At 36.3% G+C, this 23700-nt stretch overlaps 2 protein-coding genes and 1 long non-coding RNA gene across 4 annotated transcripts; 1 reads left to right on the top strand and 2 right to left on the bottom strand.

Annotated features, from left to right (window-relative positions):
- Positions 1-8582: 8582 nt before the first annotated feature.
- On the bottom strand, positions 8583-9273 carry LOC103967836 (histone H3.2). Its single transcript, XM_009381146.3, has one exon. It carries the CDS (start codon positions 9131-9133, stop codon positions 8723-8725), a length of 411 nt encoding a protein of 136 aa, XP_009379421.1. The 5' UTR covers positions 9134-9273; the 3' UTR covers positions 8583-8722.
- Positions 9274-10582: 1309 nt separating this feature from the next.
- Positions 10583-11191, bottom strand: LOC125470647. Its single transcript, XR_007252940.1, has 2 exons — positions 10870-11191; positions 10583-10768 (listed from the first exon to the last, which is right to left on the bottom strand). It is a non-coding gene; the product is annotated as an uncharacterized LOC125470647 (long non-coding RNA).
- Positions 11192-14497: 3306 nt separating this feature from the next.
- LOC103967835 (beta-glucosidase 12) lies at positions 14498-18890 on the top strand. Of its 2 annotated transcripts, XM_009381144.3 has the most exons (13): positions 14503-14963; positions 15101-15170; positions 15307-15365; positions 15479-15554; positions 15865-15942; positions 16208-16295; positions 16432-16687; positions 16814-16929; positions 17355-17575; positions 17666-17697; positions 17795-17897; positions 18103-18211; positions 18485-18890. In XM_009381144.3, exons 1-13 carry the CDS (start codon positions 14787-14789, stop codon positions 18669-18671), a joined length of 1572 nt encoding a protein of 523 aa, XP_009379419.2. In that variant the 5' UTR covers positions 14503-14786; the 3' UTR covers positions 18672-18890. The 2 variants fall into 2 exon arrangements, with proteins under 2 accessions (XP_048425901.1, XP_009379419.2); XM_048569944.1 differs by lacking the exon at positions 17795-17897 and having other exon boundaries at positions 14498-14963; positions 18485-18738.
- Positions 18891-23700: the final 4810 nt, after the last annotated feature.

The following is a 23700-nucleotide window of genomic DNA, read 5'->3' on the forward strand; positions in this document are numbered from 1 at the left end:
CTCTCTCTCTCTCTCTCTCTCTCTCTCTTCCTCTCTCCTTCTCATTTTCTACAAAAATGTGTTCATACACACAAAATGTGTAGGCAAATGCTAGTATTCATAATATTAGGGTTTCTCACAACTACCAAAACACAAGTATAATATTGCATATTTGAATATAGAAGGAGAGAGTTTTCCGAATTCTCACATTATTTTTGGTAAATTGGCGCCAATTTGAGAAATTAATCTCCATCAATTTGAGAAATTAACCTTTAAACTACCTTCATGTGTCTACAACGTTTAACTACACCTTTAGATGTTTGCAACCTTTAAAGTTTAAACCAAAATGAAAGCAGGAATTAAAAACAAAAACCCCTTTTAAGGAATAAATATTTGAACACTAATGCATGAATAATCTGAAAACACAAAGCTTTGAAAGTCAATATGTTAAACTGGCAAACATATCATATAAACTCTTTGCATCTTTTGTTCTTAAACTCGAATAATATAAAAGCCAATAAAGTAATAAATCCCGAAGCAAAACATTCACAATCATGCGCTGGAACAAAGTACAATTGGATTCTTGCAAGTTTGGCTATTGTGGGTTGTCCCACCACATTGACTACACTTCTTCACTATCTTTTCTTGCCCTTGAGATGAGATTTTGTTTGTCTTGCATCTTCCAAATAGGAAAAACATAGAGTTTCAAAATCATTCAATATCTTGAACTTGATGATATGATTCACTAGGTTCCAGTCTATTTAACGAAACCATATAGCGGCCAAGATTGTCATTCATCTTCCACATATATCACATTGCTTTCCACCAACAATTATTCAATTACATCAAATAATAGATTCAATGAATCAAAGATGCACAATATGAACATTCAACCATGTTAATTAACCAAAGATCAAATATATATCACTAAGTTTAATAAAACCAACCTCCATAAGGTTTGCCATATTTCCCTACATGCATTCCATATATCCATTATCATAACCTTAAGTTACAACAACAACAGTAACCTTGAGTAACTTCTATCCACAATATAGAGGGTTCAACGAAGATAAATTCTGAACCACTCAATGGAAACTAACTCTAGAATATGTATGGTCTCCAAATGCGGTTTAACCAGGCAGAACCATAGGCATCCATCCAATAACATGATTCCCAATGCGAATTAACCAGGCAGGACCACCTATGGATCCAACATGACAAAGTAGGCAGTGACCCCCCCAATGCGGAGTCACCCCTAGAATACTTATGGTCCCTCAATGCAAATTAATCAGACAAGACCATAGACAACATCCAATATCTAATCACACATGCGTACAAATTCTACAGAATAATTCTAACATGATTCTAGCTCATATTTTCTTACTAGCGATCACACATATCATTTATATCTTTTAGTAGTTCAATAATCATGTGAATTTCGGTAAGGTGCCACCCTTATGCAAATCAAAGCATACATTCCCCAAAATGGCTCGCTGCCCAAACTACGCCCAGGCTTTATCAGATAACTAATTAATAATGTTAATTTTAGTATTTAGAAACGATTCGGAACATTTTGACCAAAAGTCAACCATCGGTCAATGCAGTCAATGACATAATTTAGAATCCCAAAAATTTAATTCGGAAGATCCACACATCAGATTTCTAATCCATAACGAAACTAGGGTCAAACGATAGTATTTCATCAAATAGATCTCAAAAATGGAATTAAAGTACTAAATTTAGCCTAAAAGGACTAAGTGGTTTATCAGGCCATGTGCCGCCACACGTGGCGGCCGTTGGCCATGACTCACATGAAAATTCACTTTAACTCCAAAATGTCTCAAAATACACAAAAATGAAGATCCTGAGAAGATGAGTAAAGTTAATACCTTCCTCTATTCGCATCCTTCGCAATCCCTATGCACCAAAAGTTCTAAAACATCCGAATGAAAAAAGGAAGAATGATTTCTTGGTATGTAATTGATTGTCTGATTTCTGCATTCAATTGTAAAATTCTTATCTGCTCTAACACCACATTTTCTAGCATTTGCAATTGTGCACACACACCACTAAGGAAAAATGCTACTTCAAATTTTGCAGAAGACAATCCAAATTTGAAATACTTCAACTTAAAGACTGAATCCAACAATATGTCATGATTTTCACTGTAAACCCTAAAACATTATGTCTTGATTTTTCAGTAGGCCACCTAATACTAGTATTATAAAATGCAACTTAATTGGACCAGGCTCATTTTAACAGACCTCAGACAAGAAAATACTGGCAAAGTTCACTATTTATATGTCGAATTCTAATCGGGCAAGTTACAGGCAAACGCTTTTTGAAAACACTGAACAAAAATGCCAATCCTCCATGATTAAACCAACAACTTATTTTAATAAACGAAATTGTCAATGTGTTGGATAAAACGTCCGTGTCTAGGTACATTCAAATAGGTATATGTGTACGATAAATTATGCGTATAAAACTACAAATACATAAATACATACTAGTCTTAGCAGATTATTCGAATTTGCTAGTATTTGGTATGTAAGCAAGGTCACCCGCGATTGCCTTAGGATTTGCAAAGAGGGCTCCTGTCTTTGAGAAATACAATATGTTTTGGAGGTTTGTAGGGTTTCTATTGTGTTTGTTTCTTGTGAAAGTTGAGAGAGAATTGACTTGAACGCGACAGAAATATCTGAATGTTTTAAATGTCTACTGGAAAATGATTTTCGGACACTCATGTTTATTTATTTTTCTTCACCTCCTTTGATTTCTTCAATCCGAAGAATGGTACATCTCAGTGTGCAGAAGAAGGAAAAAAGGCCGTGTGAAATTCGCTTCCTTGATTCCATTTACTCTTAACACATTCTCCATAAGTCAAGTTAGAGAATGATTTTATATATTAATAGGCCTATCCAAAATTCTTGCTTTTGGATTTGTATTTCTAAAGAAACTAAATGTATTGTAATTGACTTTCTTATTATTCTCAAACCCCGGATTACATTCTTATATACAAGGTGTGTATCACAATCCTAGTTCGTTGCCTATAATCAAGGTTAACTAGAACTAAATAAGGAAAGAAATCACTAATGAGCAATTTACAATGGTTGACCTAATCAATCTAGGATATCTTCTTTAACACTCCCCCTCAAGTTGGAGTGTATATTGATGACACCCAACTTGGTAAGTAAGACTTCAAACTGGACTGAACCCAGTGCCTTGGTAAACATATCAGCTGGTTGGTTCGTAGTTCGTACATAAGCTGTTTTTATCATCCCTTCTTGAATCCTTTCACGCACTACATGACAGTCTATCTCTATGTGCTTTGTTCGTTCATGAAACACCGGGTTTGAGGAGATATGCAAAGCTGCTTGGTTGTCACAGAATAACGTAACAGGTTGTGCATGTTCTATTCTCAAATCTGTCAAGATGTTCTTCAACCATGTGACTTCACAACACGTAGTTGCCATAGAGCGATATTCTGCTTCTGCACTGGAACGAGACACAGTGCTTTGCTTCTTCGTCTTCCAAGAAATTGGCGCTTGACCAAGTAAGATGCAATAACCAGTTATCGATCTTCTGGTGTCCTTACATCGAGCCCAATCAGCGTCACAAAATGCTTGTAGTTGTAATGACCCTGTGGAAGGAAGAAATATTCCTTGTCCAGGAGCTTGCTTGATGTACCTTAGAACTTTATGTGCTGCTTCAAGATGTGGCTGTCGTGGCTTATCCATGAACTGACTTAATACATGAACTGCATAAGTTAGATCAGGTCTTGTGATGGTCAAATAGATTAATCTGCCCACGAGTCGCCTATATGAAGACGGATCACTCAATAATTCCCCATCTGCTTGTGTGAGAGATAAATGTTGTTCCAAAGGAACCCGTGAGGGTTTTGCACCAAGGAACCCCGTGTCTTCCAATATTTCCAACGCATATTTGCGTTGACACAGAGTGATTCCCTTCTTTGATCTTGCAACTTCTATCCCCAAGAAGTATTTAAGCTGTCCCAAATCCTTTAGTTTGAACCGTGAGGAAAGGAATTGCTTGGTGTCTTCTATCTCGTGCAAATTGTTCCCTGCAAGGATTACGTCATCAACGTAAACCAATAAGGCTATGAAACTGCCTTGACGGCTTCGGACGAACAACGAGTAATCAGACCGTGATTGATGAAATCCAGCAGCCTTGAGAGCAGTAGAGAGCTTGATGAACCATTGCCTCGAGGCTTGCTTTAAGCGGTAAATGGATTTATTTAGTTTGCAGACACGAGTCTCCCCCTTTCGTCCAAAGCCAGGCGGCAAGGACATATAAACATCTTCATACAAATCACCATGCAGGAACGTATTATTCACGTCAAGTTGGTGCAAATGCCACCCTTGTATCGAAGCAATGCTGAGAAGAACACGAACCGTGGTCAGTTTGGCAACCGGTGCAAAAGTTTCCCTATAATCAACACCCTCGATTTGACTGTATCCTTTCGCCACAAGACGTGCCTTGTATCGTTCGAGACTGCCATCAGGTTGAAGCTTGACTTTATAGACCCATTTGCAGCCAATGGGACGTTTGTGTAGTGGCAAGGGCATGAGAGTCCAAGTGTGGTTGGCTTGAAGGGCAGCAATTTCATGCTGCATGGCTGCACGCCACATGGGATCCTGAACAGCCTGTTGAAAACTAGTAGGTTCTTTAAGGAGGGTAAGAGTAGTGGTGAAGGCTTTATGGTGAGATGACAAACGATCATAGGACAAATAATGAGAAAGAGAATGAGAAGTACCTGGGGATGTGACCATGCTCGTGGAGGATGTGGGGGCTGTACGTGAAGGAAGGGCTACCTCAACGTGAAAGTCCTGCAAAAACGTGGATGGTTTAATCGGTCGCGTGCCGCGTCGGAGAGGAGGAGAGGCAGAAGGAGCAGGAGGTGTGGGAGAGGGTGAAGACGGAGAAGGAGGGCTGGTGGGTGTAGTGGGGGATGGTGGAGTAGGTTCCTGTAGGTTAGGGCTGGTAGGTAATGCTTCTGAGAAAGACGCTGAAGAGGGAAGTTGAGGAGAGGAATCAATGGTCAATGGAAAAGTGGATATGGGATGTGAAGAGGATGGTGGTGACACAGCGGAAAGTTCATGAGTCTGATAAGGGAATTGATCCTCAAAGAACACAACATCCCGTGAAACAAGGACCTTCTTAAGGGTGAGATCAAAGAGTCGATAACCCTTTTGACCATAAGGGTAACCAAGAAAGATACAACGGCTCGCACGAGGATCAAATTTGGAAGGTCGTTGGGCATGAGTGGAGGCGAAGCATAGACAACCAAAGACACGCAAGTGAGAGTAGTTTGGTGGTTTATGGAACAATGTTTCATATGGTGTTTTCCCTTGGAGAAGAGGGGTTGGTGTTCGATTGATAAGGAATGTCGCAGCAAGAATGGCATCGCCCCAAAAGTGTTTAGGAAGTGAAGCTTGGAAAAGCAATGCTCTAGCCATGTTGAGTAAGTGCCGGTGTTTGCGTTCAGCAACACCGTTTTGCTGAGGTGTGTTAACACAGCTAGATTGATGGAGAATGCCTTTGGAGGCGTAAAAACTTGCAAGTTTAAATTCAGGACCATTATCACTGCGCACAATCTTGATTTTAGCATTGAATTGAGTTTCGACCATATGAATGAATTGGACTAAGAAAGTGCATGTATCTGACTTATGCTTCATCAAATAAACCCATGTGCTTCTACTATGGTCATCTACGATAGTAAGAAAGTATTTAGCTCCTGAAAGAGACGCAACTTGGTAACCACCCCAAATATCAATATGTATTAACTCAAAACAAGATTGACTAGAAATGGAACTTAATGAAAAAGGTAATCTGGTTTGTTTGGCTAATGGAAAAATCAAACATTTATTTGAAGCACAAGATTTATGAGTGAGAAAAGGAAATAACGAAGAAGCTGTAGGAGAGGGATGTCCGAGACGTTGATGCCAACAGTTTGGAGAGGTAACTTGAACGTGATTGCATGTTCCTTTCTTAGGTGGATCAAGGTAGTATAGCCCCTTCCGTTCACTGCCCATCCCAATCATCTTCCCCGAGCGTAGGTCCTGTATGATACAAGAATGGTTGAGAAATATAGTGACATAAAGTGAGTCATATGCTAACTTGCTGATGGATATTAGGTTGAGCTTAAAAAGAGGTACGCATAAGACATTATCAAGCATAAAGTGAGGTGAGAAGATTATTTGTCCAATGTGGGTAACCTGGGCAAGAGAACCATTTGGTAATTCAACTGTATGATTTGAAACTTCCCTGGAATGGGTGAGAAGATCATGACTACAAACAATGTGGTCTGTGGCACCACTGTCTAGGATCCATACATTTTGCTTGCCATTATATGTAAAGGAGAAGGCTTTACCTGAAAGTTCTTCTATATGTGAGGAATTACCGACTTGGTTGGCAAAGGAATGGTGAGAATTTGCTGACTTGTTTTTGTTCAACATGTTGAGAATCTGCTTGCAATCTTCCTGAGAGAAGGGGAAGCTAGACATCACCTCCTTTTTGTCATGAGATGTAACCTGATTCCCTTTGGAAGAGAAGGGACGGTTTGATTCAATTTCTGCAGCTGCTTTTCTCTTGCGACAGTAGTCAAATGTGTGACCTTTCCAGCCACAGAAAGTGCATTTAAGGTGAGCACGGCAATTCTTTGTAAGATGATTTGTCTTGTTGCATTTTTCACAGCGCGGCCCTCCATCGTTTAATTCAGTGTCGCGGCCCACACCTTTTACAGCAAACACAGCCGCTTCTGGTTGAACAATATGCTTCCCATTCGAGACTTCAGTTTGCTTCTCATGTCGAAGGACAAGTGCATAGGCTTTGTTGACAGTAGGCAGTGGTTCTAACAACAAGGTGTTGCTACGAACTGTGGCATACGAATCATTTAAACCCATGAGAAACTTCATCGTTTTCTGAGTTTCAACATACGATGTTATCTCTCTCTTGGTCTCACAGCGACATGCAGGGATCGAAACCAAGGCATCACGTTCATCCCAAAGGCTCTTAAGTTTAGTAAAATAAGAGCTTACTGTCATACTGTTTTGCACACAGTCATGAATTTCGTTCTCTATATGAAAAAGTTGAACAATATTCACATGAGAAAATCTTTCTTGCAGATCAAGCCACATTTGTCGTGCATCTTTGCAGTGTATGACACTTCCCGAGATTTCTTTGGACATGGAACCAAGCAACCATGTTTTCACCAGGTTGTTGCATCGGTTCCATTGCTGTAATTCTTCAATCTGGTCATCGCTTGGTTTCTCGATCGTCCCATCGACGAGCCCTAACTTGTTTTTGACCATCAAAGCCATGGTCATGGATTGGACCCATGTACCATAGTTGTCTTCCACAAGTGGTTGCGGCACAAGCACTGCACCAGGTTGATCTGAGTGATGAAGATAGAGTGGATGATTAGGGTTTTCCCACTTTTGATACAAAGTCATGCCTGAGGAGGTTGACTTTTCTGGTTTGTCGCCCATGGCTATAGTTGCTAGGGTTTGTATTCTTTCTTTGATGTGTTTCCCAGTTCGTTCACTCTGGTACCATCTAAAGAAACTAAATGTATTGTAATTGACTTTCTTATTATTCTCAAACCCCGGATTACATTCTTATATACAAGGTGTGTATCACAATCCTAGTTCGTTGCCTATAATCAAGGCTAACTAGAACTAAATAAGGAAAGAAATCACTAATGAGCAATTTACAATGGTTGACCTAATCAATCTAGGATATCTTCTTTAACAGTATTTAAAATGATATAGAAAATTGTTGGTCAATTTTCGCGGAAATTGAATAATAGTAGAAAAAAAGAAGCTGCTGTCTGCTTCTCCTTCTACTGCTGCCATTTTTCACCACAGCTCAAACTGATCAAGCCAAAAATATCTCGTTAGGATCAACCCTCACTGCACTGGACAATAAGTCTTTCTGGCCAAGCCTTTGAAAATGGACCAGACTCAGACTATCACCAGATTCAGGGGAACTCGAGGCTTCGTTTCCCTCAAATGGTTAAAAAACATGCCTATCACAGCAAAGTTCGATGTTTACAGCTATGGCATTATGCTGCTAGAGATTATATGCTGCAGAAGGAACTTTAACGAGGAGGCAAAGGATGAAGATCAAAAGATTATAGTAGATTGGGCATACAATTGCTACGAGCAAAACAAACTGCACCAGCTATTCCAGAATGACGATGAGGCAATGGAAGACATCAAGAATATGGAGAAGTACGTTATGATCGCAATGTGGTGCATTCAAGAGGATCCGTCGCTGAGACCCACAGCAAAGAAACTAACAATGATGCTCAAAGGAGCCGAAGAAGCCTCGGTTCCACCAGATCCATCCCCCATAACAAGTTCAAACCATACTCTCAAGTAGTACTTATTGACATAGCAATTTTATTCTGTATTTTCAATTGAATCGAATCAAAACACCATTTTACACCTTCTTGGATAGAATCACAAAGCAGATCAATCAAGCAAAAGATCACATCCTGCTCAAACCAACGAAAGTAGAAATAATGTAGAAAATTAATTCAGCTTGAATTAAGCAAGAACTTTAACAAACACATGGAGTGCATAAATCAAACCAAACTTCGATTAACCATAAATCTTCCAAGGTTTCAACTTTACATATCAATTTTCAAAACCCATTACCAATCATAAAAAGTCCACTACATTCTGCGGAAATTCCAAACCCTAAGATTTGGGGATTCTTAAGCCCTCTCGCCCCTAATCCTGCGAGCAAGCTGGATGTCCTTTGGCATTATGGTGACCCTCTTGGCATGAATAGCGCAGAGGTTGGTGTCCTCAAACAGACCCACCAAGTACGCCTCCGCCGCCTCCTGGAGCGCCGACACCGCGCTGCTCTGGAACCTCAGATCGGTCTTGAAATCCTGTGCGATCTCCCTCACAAGCCTCTGGAACGGAAGCTTGCGGATCAGGAGCTCAGTGCTCTTCTGGTACTTCCTGATTTCCCTCAGCGCCACAGTTCCCGGCCTGAAGCGGTGGGGCTTCTTCACTCCACCGGTCGCCGGAGCAGACTTCCTAGCAGCCTTAGTTGCCAGCTGCTTCCTCGGTGCCTTTCCTCCGGTGGACTTGCGAGCAGTCTGCTTGGTACGAGCCATCTGGAAAAATGAAAGTGGAAGTTTGAGGTTTAGGATGTGTTTGTTTCTCGAGAAAATTTGAGAGATTTCGATTTGGATTGGATGGAAAGTGGCGGAAGCTTTGGAGGTATTTATTTACGATTTGGAGCGGAGAGGAATCGCGGGAAGTTTGAAATTTTGTGTTTTCGTGTGATAGTTTTGGGGAGAGGACGCGGCGGGAGAGCATGTGCCGTTGATTGATATACGAATCGACGGTTGTGAGTTCTCAAGCCGTGGCTATACGGTTCAACCAATGGGAGGGATGGTTTTCGTTTTATTAATTTAATTATTATTTGTTGGTTGAAGAACCTGGGTTTATGGGCTGTTGGCATTTGGGCATAGTATGTGAAATATCAATACAGGCCGTTTTACACTTATACGGCCCAGTCAAACAGTTTCCTTTTAAAAAAGTAGACTAGTTGATGATTTCTCTACAGCAATCCATTTTTTCAGGGTTTAGGAAGATTCACATAGACAATAGCACCGGAAATTGAACTCAGCACGTAACATGTGGAATACATGCTTGATATTCGTTTTCAACCACTGAGTCACCCCGTAGTGGCTTATAACCCAATCACATTTCATGTGATGATTATTTTAGGAAGTTACTAGAAATATTGCCCGTGCACAGGATTAGAAACCGTATGAAAAAAATATGTTTTGAAACTATAAGAGATTGTTAAAGAAGGTTAATGCTATTTACACTGAAAGATGTTTGAGCTTTTTTGAAAGAATTTTTACATGAAGAGCATAAATTGGGTGATTGAAGCTCTTGGAATTCTTTAAACCACTCTACGAATAGCATGACCTATGACTCTATGAGTGATAAATAGTGTTACAAAAATTAGTAAAAGAGTGCAAGAGTATTATATATGAAATTATATTATTGGAACCATTTAATGGAAAGTTGTAGTGCTACTGTGCTACGGTATACTCAGTTATAGTTTCAAAACCAATAAAAGAATGCAAGACAAAATATATAGACAGAAAAGTAAAAACTATTAAGTTTGAAACATACGAAACGATTGAGCTTGCAGAAAACGTGGAGAGTGATTGAGAAAGGGGAGCACTAAATTAACTGTTTTTTTCTTTCCTTCCCTTCCCTCGCTGCATAAATAGTAGAGTAGCTCTGGGTTTTCAGTTTTTTTTCACGTCATTTTTAATGCCAAGCCAAAATCAACAACTAAATTTATAACATGCATGTTAATAATACAGTGAAAAATTCCACTTCATTGTACATGCATATTAAGTTTAAAACCGAAATTAGGCATAATCAAAGATGGACCATTTCTTCAGCAGATGCGAAAGGTCTCAAAACATACCAAGAAAAGGGTAGGCAACAAAAACATGAAAAATAACAAATATTAAAGATATTTCACTTGCAGTTTTACGAAAACAAATTCAATAAAAATAAAAAATTAATAACAGCCCTGAAATTAATCGACGATTTACACAAAACTCATAAGAATCACTAAAATTCATATAAATTACATAAAAAAAATCTCATAAATTAAATGATGATTACAAAAACATGAAAAACTTAATAAAAGTTAAAACCCAATTAAAGGAAGAACTCCATCTGAAGCAAATTTTCACATGAATAGTTCTAGAAGATGCCTGAGATGATAAGAAGCCATTTGAGAACATCAACCCCATTCGAACCCAATCGCAGAATCAAAGGACAAAATGGGCAAACAAAAAAATGAGGAAGTACCTACCTTGAGGTTGAAAGAGAGAGGAGGAAGAATGACGGTGCCCTTCTTCTGCAGAATTTTGTCGATGTTTCCGGCCGTCGCCGCCAGCGCTAGGAAGATCGACCTCCCTGAAATCCCTCCACAAATCCGTAAGTTTTGGCTGAAGCACAGCCACACACAATGGTAGAAATGTAAATAATGTAAAATCGAGGGGCCATTTTAGAATTAGATTGGCAAAACCGTAAATTTATCGAAATATGTTCAGAGACACAATTACCCTCCTAACTTTTAACAATTACCCTCCCAACCCAGCATTTGGCTGGCATTGTTGTAAATAGCGTGAATCGAGGGCAAAATTTTGACTGTACCTAAGCTATGGTCAAATCCTTCCTCAATTTTATAATAGATATAATTATGAATTTTAAGATCAATTTCTTCTATTTGTGGAAAATGAGATTATGTGGGTGGAAATAACTTTAACTTTATATTAAGGGGGGTAAATATTGGTCATAAAAATAAGATAATTGTTATTGGTATTTTAAAATTTTCATTTTACACTTCAAACTTTTTATAATTAGAAAGAAAAATACACTTGTGAGGGGCGTATAATGAAAATTTTAAAGTGCTAATAACAATTTCCAAAAATAATAACGAATTTTTGCCTTAATTTCTATTATTCAAGAAAACTCAAACTCGAGTTGGCTGGAGTTCGTTCCGAAGAGGAAGAACCCTCTTATTGGATGATAAAAAGTTAATATTTTATATAGGGCATCTTTACTTATCATGAATGCAAATGATAATGAAATAGTACATTAATCGAACTACACCCAAAAGGTGTTGTGACATTTTAAAGAGGATAAAGTGAAGTCTTCGAGTACACCTATAGTCGTTCAGACTCTAGATGCTGAGATCCCTTCCGTCCAAAGAAGGATGAGGAAGAGGTTTTGGAACCCAAAGTTCCTTACCTAAGTGCAATTAGGGTTTTATTGTACTTGACTCAATGCACTAGACCCGACATCTTCTTCGTTGTTAATCATTTGGCTAGATACAGCAATGCGCCCGCACACAGGTACTAGAATGGTGTTAAAGATATTTTCTGCTACCTTAAAGGTACTACGGATTTAGGCTTGTTCTATATCCGTAAATCTCTCAATGTTGCCGCCTCTTATGGTTCTCGGATTGATTCTCGCCTTGTTGGTTACGCAGATGCTGGATATCTGTCTGACCTACATAAGACACGTTCTCAAATGGGTTATGTCTTTACCATTGGAGACACCGCTATATCTTGGAAGTCTACCAAGCAAACGCTAGTTGTGACTTCGTCGAACCATGCTGAGATTTTTGCCTTGCATGAAGCATCACGTGAGTGCTTTTAGTTGAGAAAAGTTATGGAACACATTCAAAGCACTAGTGGTTTTACATCAGTCATTGACCTTCCTTACGACAATCTTTGAAGACAATGCAGTATGTATCGAGCAGTTAAATAAGGGATACATCAAGGGAGACAACACTAAGCACATAGCGCTGAAATTCTTTTACTCACACCAGCAGCAATAGCATCAGAACATTAAAGTCAAGCAAATCCATTCCCAAGACAACCTGGCCGATTTTTTCACCAAGCCATTGCCCAAGTCTACTTTCCAGAAGCTCGTCCAAAGAATCGCTATGTGTAAACTATCTGAGTTGAATTGTTTGTAGTTCTTTTATTTGGAAGTTATGTCTAACTCAGGTGGAGTATCTAGAAGCATACTGACATAATCTTAATGTACTCTTTTTCCTACGATTAGGAGCATTTTTTCCACTGGGTTTTTGCTACCTAACGAGGGTTTAACGAGGCACTCATCCTAAGATGATCATACTCCGTTGAGTTCACTACCTTCGTCCTGTTTGATGTTTGTTTTAGACATTATTCATACTTCTCACTTTTCTCCTTAGTCTATGAGTTTTCCCCATGCCTTAGGTGTTACCTTAGCGAGGTTTTGTGAGTTTTACTACAAATGCATACTTCACTTAAAATTTGAGACTCGCGATCATTCGTTGTGCCGATGACTTCATCAACTATTCTATATTATTTGCTGAAGATCTAATGCGATGGTTGGTTGAGTATTTACACACTCAAGGGGAATGTTGCAGTCATATTTAAAATAGGAATGTGATTGTGTAAATCCTAGTAGACATGGGAATGTATCTTATATTCCTATTAGGAGTTGATTACCTATTAAATGTTGTCATCCTAAATGGAAAGTTTTTTACCTATCCTACTACTATAAATAAAGGCACAATGGGGTGAATCAAACACACCTCACAATTAAATCACTCTATCTTCTCCCTCAATACTGCCGGCTTCTCTCTCCCTAGACCCTAAGATCATTCAATCAAATAGGCCTACAACATTTTTTATGTTTTTAGAGAATAGACTATATTTTTGAGTTAGTCTTGAGTTTAGTTTTTGAAAATAGTCATACCAAACAAGTTTTTAAGACCTAAAACTTGAAAATTGTTTTTGAATTTAAAAAGTTAGATTCAAGTAGAGTACCAAACATGCCCGTAATTATTTAGCATATTTTCATGCCCTCCTTTAACTAATATAATATATGTTTCTTTGAACTTTATTAAGACTTAAAAGAAAGTTGAATTGACAAAATGTTCGCGCATAAACTATGTGACAATGACAACAACACAAATACAATTCACGAAACGCACTAAAAGTCCAAATTAGATACGCAGAGAAAATATAAATCACAACCCTTGAACACAACCTTTGAAGCATCTTCTTTTGCCCAAGAAAATCTATTATTCCTACATGTAAATAAAATCACGGGTACATGAATATCAAGAAAACAAGAAATTGGAAAGTGTTAGGTATATGGAAGATGGAAGAATCATAAACAAGTAGAAACTTCACTAAATTATTTAAGTTTGGATTTTATTTTTTAAAAGGATGTAAAAATAAATTTACATTTTTAATTGGGTTTGGGAGGGTAATTTGGGTAATAACTTTAGGTTAAAGAGATATTAATTTTTTAATTAAAAATAATAAGAGTTTAAAGAGTAAGTTGAGTGCAGAAAGATATTACATGTGTTCAAATAAAATTTCTCATTTTATAAACAAGATAAAACATTACTTACGTACTTATCTTAATTAGGATATAGATAATAGAAAACTTCATTTTAATCCTTGGCAAAGATCACTTTTAGATCAAAACTATGAGTAAGATCAAAATCTAATTTTAGTCCCTTAATACATTTTATTAATTATATTTTGATTTTGTAATTGTTTCTCTTTTTCTTCCTAATTTTTAATGTATTAATTTTATTTCATTATAATTTTCATAATATATTTTGTTGTAAACATTTAGATAAACTAATTTTTGTTATACAATATATTTCGATGTACTTTATCTTTTTCATTTAGGTACATTAAATCATTATAATACATTTCGGTGCTTAGATTTAGGTATACACATTTTGGTACATATATTTCGATACAAACATTTAAGTACATTAACTCAATATAATACATTTCGGTGCATATATTTTGGTACACACATTTAGGTACATTAATTTAATATAATACATTTCGGTATATATATTTCGGTACATACATTTCAGTACTAACATTTAAATACATTAATACATTAATACATTTCGGTACACACATTTAGGTACATTAATTGAGTCTTCCAAGTTTGATTATCTAGATCACCATACGTCCCCTTATTCCTATATATGAAGCCATGCGACGTTTCCTGATCCACCCCATTCTGTTTTCTTGTCATGGTTTCAGGTCCTTCTTTTATACCAGTTAAACTGTTTCTTAGGCTTTTCTACTGCAATTGTAAGGGCAGTGTGCGTAGTTGAACTAGTTTTGAGTGTTCACTCTTACACTCAGAGTCTAGTGTTTGATTCTTATCACACGAAGATACTTGAACCGGGAAACCATGGCAATACAGTTGCGATGTTGGATCGTATGCTTGTTACTTTTAGTGTTACTAGTTAGCGTTGCATTGACAAATGGCACAGATGCTAGTACTGATCCGCCCATTCATTGTGGCTCTCTCAGCAGAAGTAGTTTTGATCCAGGGTTCATATTTGGCACAGCTTCGGCATCCTATCAGGTCAATTCATTTCGGAGGCTACTGTCTTCTGCTTTATATAAGTACTAGGTTTTATTTTTGTTTCAATTAGCATCCATATGCATGAATTTCGGCATCGATCTCTAAGTTGTGTCTATGTCTGTGTGAAATGACTTCAGTTCGAAGGTGCTGCAAAAGAAGATGGTAGAGGACCAAGCATATGGGATACCTATACGCACGCCCATCCAGGTCTCTCTGGTCAATTAATTACCAATTATTTAAAATTATGAATATATTGAGCTACTATTATTTGGTGAAATTGAATTCATTCATTCCATAGAAAATTGTACGTTCTCATATAATATATTTTTTTGGTTAAATGCAGAAAGAATTGTAGATGGCAGCAATGGAGATGTTGCTGTTGATCAATATCACCGCTACAAGGTTAAATAATCACAGAATTTTGGAGCTTATGGAAACACATGAAACTGAAAAACAAGAACCTTCACTTTGAGCTTCTTTCTTTTAATTTTTTTTTTTAATTTTTTTTTATATAGGAAGATGTGAGGATTATGGAGGATATGGGGTTGGATGCTTATAGGTTCTCTATCTCGTGGTCCAGATTGCTACCAAGTAAGTTGATTCACCGACTCATCGTATTTTTTTGTTTTTTTTTAATACAAATACATACATTTTTACAACGGAGTTTGAAAATAAATTGGTAGTGAAATTTGTCATTTTCAAGATTTAAACTTAAAAACTCTCACTTACAAATAAAAAGGAATATCGTTAAACTGTAATAGTAAGTAGTGTGAATCATTGTATTTGGTTGGGAGTCTTGAGACCAATCATCAATATTATTGTACATAACAATTGATTTTTGTTTTCCTTTTTGGGAAAGTTTGTGTTATTTGCTTAGTTGCGTGTTTTGACTAAACATTAGGTGGCAAGTTAAGTGGCGGCGTGAACCAGAGGGGAATCACATATTACAATAATCTCATCGATGAACTCTTACACAATGGTGACTTCTCTACTTTATTTACATATCAAATAAAAATAATGTCGCACACAAAATTTATGCAAGTAATGTCACTTTTACCATATTTTTTTATATATTTTTATCACCTTTCAAGGTAGAGCCCACTCACATATGTGGGTCTCATCTCTATTAAAAAGATTGTACAATTGTAATAAAAGTAACATTTTTTATCATCCAATAATCGATATATAATTAAGAATTACATGCACTAGTAAAATATTAATTTAATTGAACTTTTTATATATAGGTATAAAACCAGTAGTGACACTCTTTCATTGGGATGTTCCTGAAGCTTTGGAACATGAATATGGTGGTTTCTTAAGCCCTCATATTATGTAAGTGAACAATTTATAATTAAATGGCCATTTTAAATAAATATTAACGTTCTATGATTCATACAATCGATCTATATAATGAAATAAAGTTTTTTTGTGGCGGTATATATAATACATTTTAAACGTGTATATACAGCAATCATTTTAGAGACTATGCAGAGCTTTGTTACAAGGAATTTGGTGATCGAGTAAAGCTATGGACCACGTTGAATGAGCCACATAGTGTGTCAAACAGTGGTTTTGCAGTTGGGTCTCATGCACCGGGACGTTGCTCTTATTGGCAAAAGCGGAATTGTCTCGGTGGAGATTCAGCAATCGAACCATACTTGGTGACGCACCATCTCCTTCTTTCTCATGCAGTTGCTGTAAAAGTGTACAAAGATAAATATCAGGTGTATTAATCTGTTTCTTTTTGTTTTTCTTAATATGTATTAGGTCCTAATTGAGAATTCTACACAAGTTAATGGTAGTAGGTTGTACCTTTTTCTGGCTATAATCGTATTCATGTTCTTGTGTAGGCATTTCAAAAAGGTCTGATCGGAATAACATTGGATACATATTGGTTTGTTCCTGCTTCGGAGACAGAGGAAGATAAACATGCTGCATTACGGTCATTGGATTTTATGTTCGGATGGTAAGTATATTGTTGGTTTATATATCTCAATAAAATTTGGAAGTATTTGTCGATTTGTTCTCCGAACTGGTATAGAGCTACCAATTTCCACTTTAACTTGAATTTCAGTTGATTACCCTCTAATCTTTTACAATTATCTAATTTCCCTCCTGACTTTTGAAAATTTTCATCTAATTATCCATCTATCTTGATCACTGCGGGTAAACACATGACAACTATATGAAGGCAAAATGGATGGATGAAAAATTGGATGAATTTTTTAAAATCCAAAGCCAAAGAGGAAATTGGCTCTTTATAAATTTTTGAGAGTAATCGGCTAAAATTTAAAGTTCAAAGAAAAATTGGCATCTCTATACAAGATTCAGGGACAAATCGACAAATATGCATGAAGTTTAAGAATTTGATATTTCCATGATTTTGGGTAGGTATATGGAGCCATTGACAAGTGGGGATTATCCACAGAGCATGCGTTCTCTTGTTGGAAAACGATTACCAGTATTCACCAACGAAGAATCCATGTTGCTAATTGGGTCATTTGATTTTCTTGGATTAAATTATTATACTGCTAGATACTCAAGCAATGACGTAACTGATAATTCTTCCATACCTGCAAGCTACGTAACAGATTCTCACGTCAAAGTTACAAGTGAGCACAACTTGAAATTTAGCTTTTTTACTTTGACAGATATGTTCTTACCATATAATTAGATTCTAATATTCGTATATGTTGTGGCAGCTGAGCTCAATGGCGTCCCAATTGGTCCACCGGTACACATCAATATACTAGTGTGTTTTTAATATTCAATTGTTTTCCATATTCAAGCATAACTCTTAAAGAACTAAACTATTTTTGTACGAGTTGCAGACTGCTTCTGATTGGTTATACGTTTACCCAAAAGGAGTTCACGATCTTTTACTCTACATAAAGGAAAAGTATAATGATCCACTCATTTACATTACTGAAAATGGTACGTAACCAATACATTTAAGGCTTAGTTATTGCATCATCAAGATTTCACATTAATGGTGTGATATACAATATGAAAAAAAAAATATATATTCTAGAATACTCTGGAGTATCCCATAATTTAACCATTTTATCTTGATTTTTGTATTTTAAACATGCGGAGTATGGGATGCTAATGGTGTGCGTGATAATGAATTATATTGTAGGTGTATCCGAGTTCAATGATCCTAAATTATCACTCGAGGAAGCCCTTAATGATACTAATAGAGTTGACTTCTATTATCGCCACTTATGTTACGTTCGAGCTGCAATCAAGTAAGTGCTTATTAACATATTAATTAAGAATATATATGGTTAGCCTTCTCATACTCTAGTTATTTAAGGGTGGTGCTATCTACACATCCATTTTTACTTCTCACACACCCTCTTAATTTTTTGCCGTTAAATCGAATGAATTGAAAAATATCAATTAACAAAAATTAACAAGGTTGTGTGAGGGTAAAAGGAGGTGTGTGAAAAGCACTACCCTTATTTAATCATTACATTGGCTTGAATTTTCTGAGTTTTCGTGCTTTTTCTTTGGTGTAGAAATGGCTCCAAAGTGAAGGGATACATTGCATGGTCATTACTGGACAACTTTGAATGGGAAATAGGATACGCTGTTCGATTTGGTATCAACTATGTGGATTACAACAATGGGTTGAAAAGATATCCAAAACTCTCGGCACACTGGTTCAAAAGTTTCCTCAAGGACTCAAGAAGTGTTGCAATCTGAAATGTCAAAAACACCAAGTTTGTGTATCAAATTTGAAGATGAATTAAATAGATAATAAATGTCATTATTAAGGGGAAATTTGGAAAAATAACCAAATTTTAGACCCCATATAAAATTATAGCCACCATTTTAATTTGTGATAGTTATAATCAAAACTTGATGTAAAAGTACTCATATTACATATTTGAATATAGATGGAGAGAATTTTCCGAATTCCCACATTATTTTTGGCAAATTGGCACATATTTAAAAAATTAATTTTTGTTACTTTTTTTATTTCATTATTGTATGTAACCTTTAAACTACCTTGATGTATGCAATGTTTAACTACACCTTTGGGTGTCTTCAACCTTTAAAGTTTAAACCAAAATGAAAGCAAGAATTAAAAACAAAAAAAACATAAAAACAAAATTCCCTTTTTAAGTAATAAATATTTGAATTCTGATGCATGAATAATTTGAAAACACAAAGCTTTGAAAGTCAATATGTTAAACTGGCAAACATATATATAAACTTGTTGCCTCTTTTGTTCTTAAACTCAAGTAATATAAAAGCCAATAAAGTAGAAATCCAAAGCAAAACATTCATAATAATGCGCTGGAACAAAGTGTAAATGGATTCTTGTAAGTTTGGCTATGGGTTGTCCCACCACATCTACTACACTTCTTCACTATCTTTTCCTGTCCCTGAGATGAGATTTTGTTTATCTTGCGTCTTCTAGATACAACTTGTTTACTTGGAGGTAAAATAACTTTATTATGCACCTATTTCGACACACTCCGTTCACTCTTGTTTCCAATTGACCAAATGGGCTGGCATATACCATCATAATTGCATTGGCTGTGTAGAACTGGGATCATATGTTGTATATTGATATGTTGCGACTTCAACATGCAGCAGTTGCCACTGATGGTGATGAGAAACTACATGCAATTAGGTGTTCATCTTCAGATTCATATAGAGGATTTGTTGAGACTATATAATGGACTCTAGTCCGGTTTTGCAGAAAGAATTTCACGTACCTAGTTAACCACGTCATCTTGTTTACAATTAATCTTCATAATATTTTATATCCCTAAGTTGCTCATGCATTGCTAATGTACTAAGATTATAAATTAATTTGGACTAACACGAAGAAGTTTATATATACCATGCATAAGATCTTGATGAATAACTTTGGTTGACGTTATCATTGCTTTCATTTGCCCATTTATTTATTGGCTATCAATCCTCATCCACCCGTTGTCATGCTCTGATCATGAGATTCTTTCAAGATTGACACGTAACGTCATCAAGTACTTGTTGAACTATCATATCTCGCTCCCAAGACATGACCAAAATCTACCAACGGTCCAATATCGTAGTAACATTTCCTTTTATTTCATGGCTGCATCTAACCTCTGTGTTAGACTGTCTACGTACCCTAGAACGGATTTAAGTCATTCGCGGTTCACCTTTGGATAAGTTTTGGCACGCTAGATGGCACTTTCAAACAAAAATAACATAGAGTTTTAGAATCATTCAATTTCTAGAACTCAACGAACTCAACGATATGATTCACTAGGTTTCAATCTATTTAAGGAAACCATATATCGGCCAAGATTGTCACTTCTTTTTCACAAATATCATATTGCTTTCAACCAATAGTTCCACAATTACATCAAATAATAAATTCAATGAATAAAAAATGCACAATATTAACATCTAACCACGTTAATCAACCAAAGCTCAAATATCACATCACTAAGTTAAATAAACCAACCTCCACAAGGTTTGCCATATTTCTCTACATGTAATCCATATAACCATTATCATAACCTTAAGTTACAACAACAAGAGTAACCTTGAGCAACTTCTATCCACAAGATATAGGGTTCAACGAAGATAGAGTTCCGGACCACTCAACAGAACATAACTCTAGAATGTGTATGGTCCCCAAATATAGATTAACTAGGCAAGACCACTTATGGATCCAATTTGACAAAGTAGGCAATGACCCCTTAATGAAGATTAACTAGGAGGAGTCACCCCTAGAATGCTTATGGTCCCTCAATGCAGATTAATCAGACAACACCATAGGCAACATCTAATAGTGTGGTCCTCCAATGCGGATTAACCAGGTAGGACCACCTATGGAAGTAAACTGAATAGGCAGCGACCCCAAAATGCAGATTAACTAGACAGAGTCACCCCTATGATGCGTATGGTCTTTTAATATGGATTAACCAGGCGAGACCATAGACATACCTTTTATAGTTAATTCCCAATGCAGATTAACCAGCAGAACCACCTATGAGAATAATGTAACCAGGTAGGCAGTGACTCCCCAATGTGGATTAACCAGACGGAGTCACCCCTAGAATGAGTATGGTCCCCCAATATGGATTAACGAGACATGACCATAAGCGTACACATAATAGTGTGGTCATCTGATGCAGATTAGCTAGGCAGGATCATCCTTAACTACTGCTACATGGTGCACTATCCTCACCATGCATCACACATTAAATCAACATGAATTATAATTGTTAACATACACACTATCAATCCACAAGGCAAACGAATATCTAATCACACATACGACAAGTTCTCTGGAATAATTCTAACATGGTTTTAGCTCATATTTTCTTCCTAGCAATCACATATATCATTTATATCTTTTAGTAGTTCAATAAACACGTAAATTTCGGTAAGGTGTCACCCTTACACAAACCGAAGCACACATGCCCCAAAATGGCTTGCTAAACAAACTATGCCCACTAGGCTCTATCAGAAAACCAGTATGTCAATTTCAATATTTAGAAATGATTCGAAACATTTTAACCAAAAGTCAACCTTGGTCAATGTGGTCAACGCCGGGTCTAGAATTCTAAAAATTTAATTTGGAAGATCCGCACATTGAATTTTCGATCCATAAGTTTCTAAGGTCCTTAAAGAATACGTACATAACATACTAAAAATTGGTGTCGGTCATTCGATCAGATTTTCGTTTACTACAACGGTCAAGTGGCAAACCTCAATGAAACTAGGTTCAAACGACGTTATTTCATCAAACAAATTTCAAAAATAGTATTAGAGTATGAAATTTAGCTTAAAAAGACTACGTGGTTTCTTGGATCATGTGTTGCCGCACGTTGCAGCCAGTGACCACGACTCGTAGGAAAATTCACCTAACTCCAAAATATCTCAAAGTACACGAAAATGAACATCTTGAGAAGATGAGTAAAGTTTGTACCTTTGTTAGATCCAAATTTTTCGGGATATGTCTAAAAGCCGTGAAAGAAGACAGAAAAATCAAGAAATGACTAATCGTCGATATGACATCACCAGTGTTTTGGCATCGTGAACTTGGGTTGGGCTTTTCTCCTGGGGTCGATGAAAGTCAGATGATGGTGGTAGAAAATGTTAGAATTTGTAGGAAAGAAGAGATCGTCGCCGTGAGCTCTGGGAATCCAACGAGTTTGTAGTGAAACATGGACCAAAACCCGTCGAATTTGGGTGGGAATGAAAGCTAGGAGGTCGCTGAGTAGCTTACAGGAGGTGGATCGATGTGATTCACCGGAAAAATCGTAAAAAAAAGGGAGTTTTAATGAAAAGCCCATGGTACTGTTCACTTTAATGAAAAACCACATTTTTACACTAAAAAGTCAATCCTGGTACTATTCACTTTACCCTTTATTTTTTCCTTATCATTAAAACTCAAAGTTTTCAATTCTTTTTTATTAGTTTTCCTTAAACAAAAATTGATGGAAATGGCATCGGAATTTTTGCAGCAATCAGATCAGCGAACTAGGTCAGAAATGGGCCACGCGTGGTAAATAGGTCCATTGGTCACCTTTCCCAAAAAGTGAGACTCGCTATTTATAGTAAGTCCCAAATTACTATTTCGAACTAATTTTCGATGTTTGTAACTTCTTCGATATAACTACGTCTCATGAACGGCTTTTGCCAACACACTCGTGGAATCGAGTTCTATTTGAAAACACTAAGTGTGATCGCTAATGATTTACAAATTTTAGATGACTAATTACGAAATATCAAACTTTGTAACTAATTAAATTTCCAAATTTTAAAGAAACTAAGATAAATTCGTATAAATCTAAAATACGAAAAATTTAAATAGTGAAATTCGGGGACTGGATTTCACATCTGTAGTGGACCTCTGTCATAAATTGAGTCATATTGTGAAGGCAAAAAAAATTAATTAGTACATATAAATAAACTACAAATATATTAAAATTAGGAAAAAGTTTGAGTTTATAAGTGATTTTTTACAGATCACTTTATGAAAGTTCTTCTAGTACACTGAATACAAAATATATAGGGCAAACTTGTAGTATTTGAATTTATAGTGATTCACCAATAATATGCGAATACAATATAATAAGAATATACTCTAAGCAAAGAGGAAAGAGTATTTTCCATTAAAATTATGAAACTATTATTAGCACTTTAAAAATCTCATTCTATACTTTCATAAATGTATTTTTCTTTATAATTATAGAAAGTTTGGAGTGCCAAATAAGATTTTTTGAGTGCTGATAACAATTCCCTAAAATTATTGTCCATCAGATAGTAAAAAGTTGAACCTTTTCCTCGCGTCCTGCTGCTTATGGAGTCAAATTTTGTTTGGCCCCCAAAATCTCTAATGCTAGCAAAGACATCAAAAGAAATGATAGGTCAACAAGGTTGCTGGTTTTGCTTTTCGATCGATGCTTTCATTTCCTTCCGGTTTAAGGTGCAGAAATTCAGAAGATTGCAGAAATTATAAAAAGTTACAGAGAATAATGAAAACAAAAAAGTGATTGAGATTCATTCCTCATTTTAAGGTAGTTTAAAGGTTGTGTTTTGATTGTTTTGAGAAACCCTTATATTAAGGGTATATTAGTACTCTTACATTAAGTTTTGGTTAAAATTATTATAGAATTAGAATTGTGGCTATAAAATTATGTGGGGATGAAAGGGAAAGGAAAAATTACACTTAGAGTATACTTTTAATGCTTTATATTATATATTGAAACAACATTTT

This window comes from the organism of the source record quoted next, unplaced genomic scaffold (assembly GCF_019419815.1).
Source record: "Pyrus x bretschneideri cultivar Hongxiangsu unplaced genomic scaffold, Pyrus_bretschneideri_v1 Contig51, whole genome shotgun sequence".
Lineage (NCBI taxonomy): Eukaryota > Viridiplantae > Streptophyta > Magnoliopsida > Rosales > Rosaceae > Pyrus > Pyrus x bretschneideri.

Coding starts and splice junctions, on each gene's coding strand:
- LOC103967836 (XM_009381146.3), bottom strand. CDS start 9,133: ATGGCTCGTACCAAGCAGACTGCTCGCAAGTCCACCGGAGGAAAGGCA.
- LOC103967835 (XM_009381144.3), top strand. CDS start 14,787: ATGGCAATACAGTTGCGATGTTGGATCGTATGCTTGTTACTTTTAGTG. Junction 15,171..15,306: donor CTATACGCACGCCCATCCAG/GTCTCTCTGGTC, acceptor GGTTAAATGCAG/AAAGAATTGTAGATGGCAGC. Junction 17,698..17,794: donor GCGTCCCAATTGGTCCACCG/GTACACATCAAT, acceptor TACGAGTTGCAG/ACTGCTTCTGATTGGTTATA.